General features: G+C 45.2%; 1 protein-coding gene across 2 annotated transcripts; it reads left to right on the top strand.

The window, feature by feature from the left end:
- Positions 1-6,862: 6,862 nt before the first annotated feature.
- Positions 6,863-10,596, top strand: LOC128309985 (peroxisomal N(1)-acetyl-spermine/spermidine oxidase). 2 transcript variants are annotated; one of them, XM_053046508.1, is made up of 4 exons: positions 6,863-7,237; positions 7,576-8,129; positions 8,160-8,934; positions 8,995-10,596. In XM_053046508.1, exons 1-4 carry the CDS (start codon positions 7,013-7,015, stop codon positions 9,175-9,177), a joined length of 1,737 nt encoding a protein of 578 aa, XP_052902468.1. In that variant the 5' UTR covers positions 6,863-7,012; the 3' UTR covers positions 9,178-10,596. The 2 variants fall into 2 exon arrangements, with proteins under 2 accessions (XP_052902468.1, XP_052902467.1); XM_053046507.1 differs by having other exon boundaries at positions 7,576-8,934.
- The last annotated feature ends 72 nt before the right edge of the window (positions 10,597-10,668 follow it).

The raw sequence follows: 10,668 nt of genomic DNA, 5'->3' as shown, positions 1-10,668 counted from the left end.
GCAGCGTGAAGAAAAGAACGCATCGTACCGCAGAAGCGTCTACTCCTTGGGACATTTTCGAGGGTAACGAAGGGAACAGCCACAAAGGTAATGAAGTGTCCTCTTTACCGATCTGCATTCCACCACTGTTGTCGTTTGTCGCTGACCTTCTCCTTTGAATCGATTTACCGTTACCGGGTGTTTGCTGCTTTGCTGCGTACATCGGATGCACTGGATGCAACGCAAAACGCTTGCCAAATTGTAAGGCACGTTTACACCATAATACACACACGCTCACACACGCCGGCGCGAGTTGGCGTGACAGTTCGCCTACTTAGTTAAAAAAAAAGGAAAACAAAACTTCAGCCATCTTTTTCCGCGTAAACGCGCACATTCGGTGGACAGAGATTTGCATTCACCGTGGAGGGGTTGCGATGGTGTGCGTTTATATTTAAGCTAGCTGTTGCCGATGACGATGCCGATGGGGTAAGGGATGCACACGCACGCCAGGCCATTTTGGACAAGGGGGTCGAAAGCGAAGCCGAAAGTGCTCCCTTCCCGTACTGCACGATGAAGGCAACCCGGGGACACGCTCTCCACCTAAAGTTCAATGTCAGACTCATGACGGGTGTACAAAATTGCACCAAATTTGCTGAACCGGAAAACTTGACGCGCTTGCTGGAAAAAGAAAGGGAAGAATAAAACGTTTGTTGTTGGGTGGTGTCACCATGCGGCAACCATTCACGCGTTGTTTGCCACCTTAGGAAGACGGGTGGTGAAGAGAGGGAGAGCAATAGACGGCTTGTGGAACGGAAGAGAGTGTTGAGTTTCCGGTTGCGCTTGGAAGAAATGGGGCCAGTTCGGGTGTTTTGTTATGAATGGTGGTGGTGGAAACTGCACCGCAAAAAAAAGGGGTCGGTAATCGGATTCGGCCACCTCGGCGCCTCGGACAACGTCCCGCTTCCCTCACTCGCCGAAGAGTGTCTAAGCATGTTTGAGGGGGGGAGTCTTTTCGGGAGTGTCGTGCTTTGAGTAATGCAAAACTCAACTTGACCCTGTAACGCGAAACCTCCGAGGCCAGACGGTATTGACTGGTTGGTTGGTCGGTCAGTCATGTGTTCGATAAAAGGAGGTGTAACACTTTGACCTACCTAGGGCACCTGGAAACCGACTCATCATCATCATCTTCATCATAAGCCCAAGAAGTTGGTCTGATCATGTACTGTTATGCTTGAAAGCAGTTCTAGCCTATCGATGAAGAGAAAAAGATCATCAATGCCATCCTTTAACATAAACTTTACAGTCCTAGAATTGCATAACTAGAAAGGTTGTCTGGAGTCATTTTCGTATCGTAACTAAGGTTGGTTCAAACGGATGGATAATCTAATGAACGATAAAAAACCCTCTGATCATGGGGGTGAGGAGTTAGACATGAGCAAATTTCCAAACGACTGGGCTAGTAGTCTTGACACCGACGACGGCGGGACCTCAAGCAGTTCTAGCAGTTTCCAGCAAACGCATCAAGACCGTCACTCCATCTCAATGTTGGGTCTACCTCGTCTCCTCGCTTTATGTAGACACCCAAAAAAGGTCATACGAAATGGATCGTCTGGTGTCATTCTCATGAAATGATCAGATCACCAGGGCCTTCAATTCCCTGAACGACGATGCTGACGAGTTCGTAGAGTATGTCATTGTAGCGGCCCCTTTATCGTCCTTCCACATAAACGGGGCCAAAAATCCTACAGGGCCAGGGCTTCATCTCGAACCCGACTAAGAGGGATTCGTTCATGTCTCAGAGGTGTTTGTGAGTACTAGAACTGTATAGGTACATAGAATTTGGATTCCTCAAGAGAAGTAGGCATGCCGTATCTGGCTTTCCAGAGTCCTGCGTGCTGAGATATTCGATCGATCATGTCAGGTGGAGACCGATCCAAAACATGGTTTAGTAATTACTAAATTTGAAGGACAAAAATTTGGATTCTTTCTCCCGACTGGATTGTTATCATTACGGAGAATTGCTTAGCTGAATTAAATTTAGATCAAATATCTCATTCCCATCGTAAACGACACATGTGTTTAAATAACGTTCTCAATATCTTCTATAACCCTTTGCCGGGTTTTGAAATGGTTTGAAATTCCCAATTCCAACCGCGTGCGACCACCACCATACTGACTTTCCGGTTTTTCTTTTGTTTCTTTACATGCAGCACATGACCTGGCCTACAAGGCGCGTCACGGCACCATGTACCCGAGCCCGACAGCAATAAATATTCCGCCAGCGAGTTTGCGATGGACAAAACTAAGGAACAAAACAAAACGACGAAGAAAACAACCAATAACCGGTTCTTGCTGTTTTAGACACGTGGGGGATGGGGACAGCTGGTGTTGACGGTAGTGGTGTCGCATCTTTCAGCAAACCAGCAAGCAAGCGTTCCCCAACCTAAAGTCGTAGTGGGCAAAAGCAAACGCCAAAACGCGAATAAAAAAGCGAAATTCTTTCCAACGAACGAACATCGGCAACAGGGCTGCAAAGAACAAGTTCACACACAACCGGCCCCGGAGCCGCAACAACGGTCTTGCGGTGGGTTATTTCCCTACTCTTGTATGCTGGCTGTTTCGTTCGCCTACATCACCTTTCGCCCGTTCTTTGTTTGCGTCCGGTTTGCTCCGCGCGAAAATGTGCGGACCACGAAGCAGTGCGGAATTCATTCGCACCGTCCTCACACCATCGCCATTCTTCTTTTCCTTGTGTGCGTGAGTGTGTGAGTGTGTGTGTGTGGGAGGGGGTGGTTCTGTTTGTGACCTGTTCTGCTTCGATCGAGGATCCGTTCGGGACCGATATATCGGACCGGTTCGGTGTGTATACTGTTTATTTTAGCGCACACTCCCTTTCGGTCCCCGCAAGGAAGACGAGGGAGTATTTCTCCCATATGTGTGTATGAGACGATCCTCCCTTGATATACCGATCGTCCAGCGCAGAAGCAGTTTTACCTACACAACATTCCAACCACGCAATGGTTGCTTCGATCGTGCTGCTCCAATGATGATGCTCTACTGTGACGCGGTTTTTAACCAACTTTTTGTTGTTGGTGCTGCTGTTACGGATGTGATGGGAAACTTCTAATGTTTATTTATACCACCCCTACTGTCGGGTGGTAACCGCAGCACCCTTCCCCGCAAACCTCAAAATCCCGCACATACACATACAAACCCCCTTACGCTGATGGGGTTTTTTTTTGCTTCTTGTCTGATCCATTGCTTACTGTGTTGAGTTGCTATTTCCACTACACTCTTTCATGCTTTCGTCTTCTAAGTCATCTTCATTTCTAGCGTGGTCGCGGGTTTTTTTTTGTTAGTGTTTTTGGTGCAAAATTTCAATCGCCCACCGGGTAGATTGGGGGTTTTGTTCATGTGTGTTATGTGATTGGGCTTTTTCTTTTTCCAGTAACAAATTGTTCTGTTTTACCATGTAGGCGGTTTCCTTTACATTTCAGCGATCTTTAGTAACTTTTAACCAATTGGTGTGCGTTTCATTGACATTTATGTCTTTTAGTCTTTTATTCCTATTTTTATTTTTTAAACTCTTTTCGCGTTTGAGTTCGGTGTTTTGAGAGTAACTAATTTAACGCTGATGTTAAACAAACTAGCTTGGCTTGAAAAGGTTCAAAGCTAAAAAAGCTTTGTCTCCCTATTGTAAACTACAAGAATTTGTATGTTATGGTTTATAAGGGATTTAAGAGATAACATACGGAGGCAGATTTTTCATTGGCGCCATTTTTGTATTCCGGCATCGCGCTTCAGGGTTTCTTTAGTGTCACGATTTAACACGATTTCCAAGATGCACATCATTCACTCTTTGTCAAGGCGTATTTCCTCACTTGTATCCCACTTCTGAAATGTAAATTACAACCAATTTTAAGGGTTTTAAAGGGTTTTTCCTGAGTGTTTGGAACACACCCACGAAGACAGGTGCCGTGCTTTCGACAGTTCTACCTAAAGGTAATTTCTTGGTATATCAGGTTAAAGTATTTACATATAGACTCTGGAAAAGGTAAATAATTTTAAGACGACACTATCGAAGGTTGATCGATCTGATCATTGTTCCGAAAGGTATGTAAGAAGAATTTTGACACACTTTAAACTCCCCGCAAGAATTCATCAGGGATACATTAGTTGAATTTGGATTCCCAATTCGCCAAGACGGGAATATCAGACCTCTATTAATGAGCATATCCTGTAAATCACTTAACATACAATAGAGGAAAGATATACTATTAATGAAATCAAGGCAATACTGAGAAATTGTGGAGAACTTAAGGAAAGTAAAATCTCCATTGAACCTGATATATATGCAGTGCTTAAACGATGCTTTTAATCATCGACACAAAACACGCACACCAGTTACAGATGTTCCCCCTTGGGGGTCCCCTTGGGTGTGATATGGGAAATGGTATACTTCATACAGCTAAACAACATCACATTCTTTAAACAGAGACTCGGCAAGCAGCAGTTTTTAGATCTGATAAACACCATCCAACCAAACCTGGTGTATGGTTGGTGGTAATTATGTTCCCCATCGAACGTTTCCAAACTACCATTCGGATTCGACGAGGTTGGTACCTACAGGAAAAGCCAGAGGAGGGTTTTTTCGGGATGTGAGAACGATTTGCGTACGAGATGAAACAAACTTTTGCGCTTAAAGTTTAGATAATAAATTAACCATTAAATGAATGCGCGTAAACTAATTCTGTTTTCAGTAGAAAAAAGTATTTGTAGTTCGATCGTAAATGTCAGAAGTAATATAACGTTTGAAATAACCAAGGCAAAGTTAATGGAAAGTTAGGAATTCAAATCATATTACTCACAAGCAAACATTCTTGTGGGCAACAATTTTCGTCGGTATGGCGGACATGTAGTAGCGTTCCTCCCGGGCCCTCCCCATTTCCGGTGACATTTTCGGCCAGAATCAGCGTTGAGCTGAATGTGGCTGTGTATGCATTTTCTGCTAGAATTTTCAGTTGTACACTGCCAGTCATCTGGCGTCACGTTTCTCTACGGTTATGCGCAAACAACGCAGAAAGCAGAAGGTAGACGAAGGTTCTCTGCGTGTTTGTGTGTGTGTGAGTGTTTTGTGGGGATAAGAACCAGCTGTGTGCCATTTCTAGCAAACAGATTCCCACCGGGAATCAGGAAAGCAACGAGGGAAGCGGGTTTTGATGGTCCAAGATGGTAGGAAAGAACCGCTCAATAGCGTTCCTTCACTGTAACGATGCATTCGCGGCGCAAAGCAAGAGTAACTGTAGGAAGTGGAGAACGGTGGAGCCTCCCTTCCCTAGCGATGATACATCACGGACAAATCGCCCAATCTTGGTGGCCCGGGGCAGACCAACGGCTTCGAGAATGTGGGAGATTGGGAGACTGCTTCTTGTTTGACTTCTTTGCGTAGCTTCTTCGCCCGTTTCCGTCCAAGCCGTCTTCTGGTTCGCTTTCGTTAATCATCGCCGACGCTGGACTTGGCCTCGTCTCGCGCAAGGGGCTTTTGTGTACACTGGAGTTTCCCGTTTCCCGTTTCCCGTGCTACAACGGCTACGCGTTTGCGCTCGCTGCTGCGGATGCTGGCTGCGGCCACGCTCCTGTTCCAATTACTTTTACTCTTCCCGCCAAGCTGGTGGCAGTCTTCCCGGTTCTTGCACGATTGTGGCGGTGCACCCATCATTGTTGTCTACCGCGCTGCATCCACGCGGCGCGTCTCGATCGCGGTTTTCGACACACAAACAACGGCCGCCGTTTATTTTTGGCATCACGATTTTCGCGGCTTTGTCATCTTCATTTTGGTTCTTTCTCCCTCCCTCTCTCGATGCCATCTGCTGTGACGTGTTGTATTATTTGTTTCCGTTTTCACGACTTTGCTCGGTATTGGTTGGGCTTATTTTTAAACCGTGGGTTTTCATTCTAATCTTACATCAAACCACGCTACGACCACGTCGCTATTGTGTGTGTGTGTTTCGGTACTCAAACATACTGATCTGGCAGAGTTCTAGTAATAGTCGTATGTTTTATGGTGGTTTTCCTGCTTCTTCTGATTCCTGGTAGTAGGTGCAGAGTCAGAATTCTATTCTGAGCACCTTAAAAGCAATTTGAAATGCAAGCACTTTAAACAATACGCGAAGCACGCGTTGATACGCGCTCACGTTCTTTTTATTCGAGGATTTCTACATTAATCAAATGAATCGTAATAACTAAAGATCAATGATGTGTGTAGATCACTGAGCGGTTTACTCTACGGTATAGTTCACTAGTTTTGTTTGATACTTCTATGAAATTTATAGGTGTTTAGTGTTCTCAATGAGTTGATGTTTATTTCTAGAAAGAGATAAGAAAAATTGTTTCCATTTTCAATACACAATGGTCGGCTTTCGAAAACAGCACTACAAGATACATCTCTGTTGGCTCTGTGAATAGAATGGGTGTATTAAATGCACTTAAACTTGTTTTTTATTTCTTCAAGAACGGCCAGGTCGTATTGCTAATGCATTTAAACTTAAAATGTTTTAAACTGAAAAATCGTAAACATTTTTCCCTGTAGATCAGCAAACCCAAACTGCCCATACAAACAAAAACGATAAGAATGTTTGTACAGTAGCGCCATCTGTACGTCAACATGAAAAATCTCACGCAAAGTACCGGATCATGCACAGTGTAAATGCTCCTGCATTGTTTTGGTTGTCACCTTTGACGGCAACATTGTTGTTTCCAGTTGTTGTTTTCTTGCGGAGAAAGTTCACGGACGGAAAGCGTTCGTAAATGGTTTCCTGGCCACTTTGCGTGCCGAACGGGACAATCTAAACAACAAAAGAATTCCCCCGGGAGCGCCGGGAGTGTCCGTTTTCCTTCCCATCAACGTAACGCGAACAAAAGTTACCCTGCGCAACGAAGATCAATAGTGAAAAGGAAAAGATCTGTGCTGCAGTGTGAAAACTTTCCTCTCCCACATCCAGCCTGTGGCAGTCGGAAAAAAGGGAAAACAGTCATGAGTGAGGATGGTGCAGCTACAACCAGTAACAAGACGCCCGAAACGATGAGCGAGGACCAGCAGAATAAGCGTAAGCACAAAGTGATCATAGTAGGTGCCGGGATGGCAGGACTCTCGTCAGCGAATCACCTGACGAAGAACGGCTGCACGGATTTTCTCATCCTCGAAGGGCGCAACCGTGTCGGTGGTCGCATCGTTTCGATCGATATGGGATCGCAGAAGGTGAGCATAAAGATACGTCGTACGGCGTGTGACCCTCCCCCCCAAAACTAGACTCAATGCGCTATGTAAACACATCGTGCATGCATGCTAGACGGGAATGGGTTGTTTTTGTTGCATTTTGCTGCGCCTGCTTATGTAAGTGATCCGCTGTTTATCGATTATTCGTCATATACATCTTAATGAAGGGTTGAAGGAGATGGGATTAGATTGCAACATTTTTAATGCAATGATAACGATTCCATCCACAGTGGTGCATGTCGCTTAAAAGATAGGGAAAATTATCGGAATCATTTGTGGGCACCAAAATGATTAGTCTCAAAACGGTTGTTTTTTTTTAGATCGAGCTCGGTGCCAACTGGATCCATGGCGTCCTTGGTAACCCAATGTTCGAACTGGCTATGCAGCACGGACTGATCAGCATTATCAACATACCAAAGCCACACAAGGTGGTAGCAGCGACAGAGGACGGAAAACAGGTACCGTTTCAGATACTGCAGGAAATCTATGAAGCGTACGTGTGTTTTCTGCGTCGCTGCGAGGAATATTTCCTGTGCCAGTATCTGCCCCCGCCCGACATTCACAGTGTCGGCGAACACATAAACCTGGAGGTGGAGCTGTATCTGAACGGCGTCGACTGCCAGAAGGAAAAGCATCTGCGTAAGCTCATATTCGACTGTCTGCTAAAACGCGAAACGTGCATCACCGGGTGCCATAGTATGGACGAGATCGATCTGCTCGAGCTCGGTAGCTATACGGAGCTGCAGGGCGGCAACATTGTGCTGCCGTCCGGGTATAGCTCGATCCTGAAACCGTTGTGTGACAATCTGCCAAAGGAAAACATCGTACTGTCGTGTCCGGTGCGACGAATTCACTGGAAACGGAAAGCGGCGTTGCGTGCCAGTGCGTCCGCAATGACAGCAAGCGCCGGTGGTACGATCCTGGAAGAGGATGAAGATGATGGTGGTAATGAGTCGGACGATTCGGACCGTACCGTGACGGAGGTACCGATCGGAGCGGGCGATGTACTGCAGGGTTCGGCAGACGAACAGAAAGCAGGTGAAGCGGCAAGAATTATCAAATCATCCACCGCAAACGTGGTGGTGGAGTGTGAGAATGGAGTCGTTTACGAGGCGGATCATGTGATCTGTACCCTGCCATTAGGGGTGCTAAAAGAGCACAGCGAAACGATGTTCGTCCCGGCGTTACCACAGTACAAGATCGAATCGATCGACAGTTTACTGTTTGGCACGGTGGATAAGATATTTCTCGAGTACGATCGACCGTTTCTGAATGCGACCATCAGCGAAATTATGCTGCTATGGGAAGGATTGGGAGACAACGATGGGGAAGCGCCCGATGGACAGGAACAGGATGGCCAGTGGTTAAAGGACAATTGGTACAAAAAGATATACTCCTTCTCGAAGGTTTCCGATACCCTGTTGCTCGGCTGGATATCGGGCCGGGAAGCTGAATACATGGAGACACTATCGCACGAGATCGTGGCAGAACGGTGTACGGAAATATTGCGCCAATTCCTAAAGGACCCGTTCGTGCCGAAACCGAAACGATGCGTGTGCACGAGCTGGCGGAAGCAACAGTTTAGTCGTGGTTCGTACACTGCCATTGCCGTTGGTGCCTCGCAGGACGATATCGACAACATTGCCCAGCCACTCTACTCGAGTCCTCATCAGTCAAAGGTAAGGTGGCGAGTTCATCTATATACTACAATTTCAATTAATGCCAAACGATCATTGTAGCCCTCGGTTCTGTTCGCCGGTGAGCATACGCATGCGAATTTCTACTCGACGGTGCACGGTGCCTATCTGAGCGGTCGAACCTCAGCCCAGATCCTACTTACACCTGACTCTCCGCAGGAGATTGTGATGGAATCGGACAGCAGCGATCTCAGCTCGTGGATACAGGGCATTGCGCTTGATTAGAGTACTCGAATGGCTTTTGCGTGCATTCCCCACCGGAAACCTAGCGTTCAGCGCTGTTCCTTTAAAAACCTTCTGTCGTTCTATGTTTTTCCTCAGTTGCTATCCTCTTATCTTTTGCTGCTCCTATCCTATACTGACTGTCTTCCCGGTTCTATTCATGCCTCATCATAGCTTAGATTTTAACTTCTTGACGTGGAAAACAAGAGTGACTGATATAATATCGCCTACAATAGGGTACGCAAGCCACACATTCATACACACACAAAGTCCTAACTTACAAAGTTGCCTAAGATTACAAGCGTAGAAGCGAAAAGGTACTTACCAAAAACAGAAAAGCGTTACGCGGGCTCGATTAGATTATGTTAAATTATTATTTACTAGGGGCGATAAACAAGCGCCACAAACGGAAGTACATAGTATGGGGTTCGTTTGCGTATATGATTTCCAATCGACGCCGATTAACTTGATCACATCGGGACATCCTGTTAATCGTACATGACAATTCTCACGCATTTTGAACCGCACCAGCACGTACATTAAAGCGCACACTTAATGGCTTAAGCAGAAAAGTCAGCAAACAGAACCCAATCGCTAGACAAACGATTGCTAGTGTTTAGTTAAGCATAAGTGATAAAGTATTGGAAAGGAAGCCAGCTAGCCCTTAAACCTATATGGGATGAATTAGAAACAAGCGAAGAAAAATCACAGCCGTGAGGTGCATACCTTTTTTTAGTATTTATTCAACATACAGCAGACGCTTAGCTTCTGCTAGTGGGTAGCTTTTCAGTTTATCATGTTTGTTTTTTTTTTTGTTAATTTGTTATCACTGAATCTAGTCTTCGGAAGCGAAGATTCGCTTGGCAATATTACGGTGCATTTCCTTCCGTCAGGATCGCGGAACCTGCAACTGCAATCAGTTAACCAATTAGGAGAATATGTTTATGTGTATCTGTTTGTTACATCCCTTTTTCCTCATTTAATAGTAATCCTCGATCGTTAGACTATGTTAGGTAGACGAAACGTGCGTGCTATTTTCTGTCCGCTTTAGTAATCGGTTTGATAGGTTGGCATTTATGTTTAGTAGTGCTTTTTTGTAGAGTAAGTTATTCCATTGTTACGTAGACTTTATGATTGATTTCATTGTGTTTAGGATCGGAATCGGTAGCGCATCGAAGAATTGGGAGCAATGCAAGCATTAGAGAGAAAGTGATAAACAAAGTGTAATGACTAAGCGAGTATGAAACGTGTTCGAGAGATAGGAAGACAACGTTCGTAAAAAAGTATTTTGCTAGAAACAAAAAAAATACAATTTGTCTTGCGGCAAACGAAATATGAAATAATAAAACCACAAATGAATTGTTGAAAACATTGGTAAAGAATATCAACGTACGTGAAGAATAAAACCGAATTGGATGCGAATAAAAGGTGAAATTCATAAGATAACTACGGGTTGGTGGTAGGATCGGAAGAAAAATAAATGACTAAATGTAG

Source organism: Anopheles moucheti, chromosome 2, assembly GCF_943734755.1.
Source record: "Anopheles moucheti chromosome 2, idAnoMoucSN_F20_07, whole genome shotgun sequence".
Lineage (NCBI taxonomy): Eukaryota > Metazoa > Arthropoda > Insecta > Diptera > Culicidae > Anopheles > Anopheles moucheti.
Note: the sequence above shows the minus strand (reverse complement) of the source record. Positions and strands in the feature narration are given on the sequence as shown.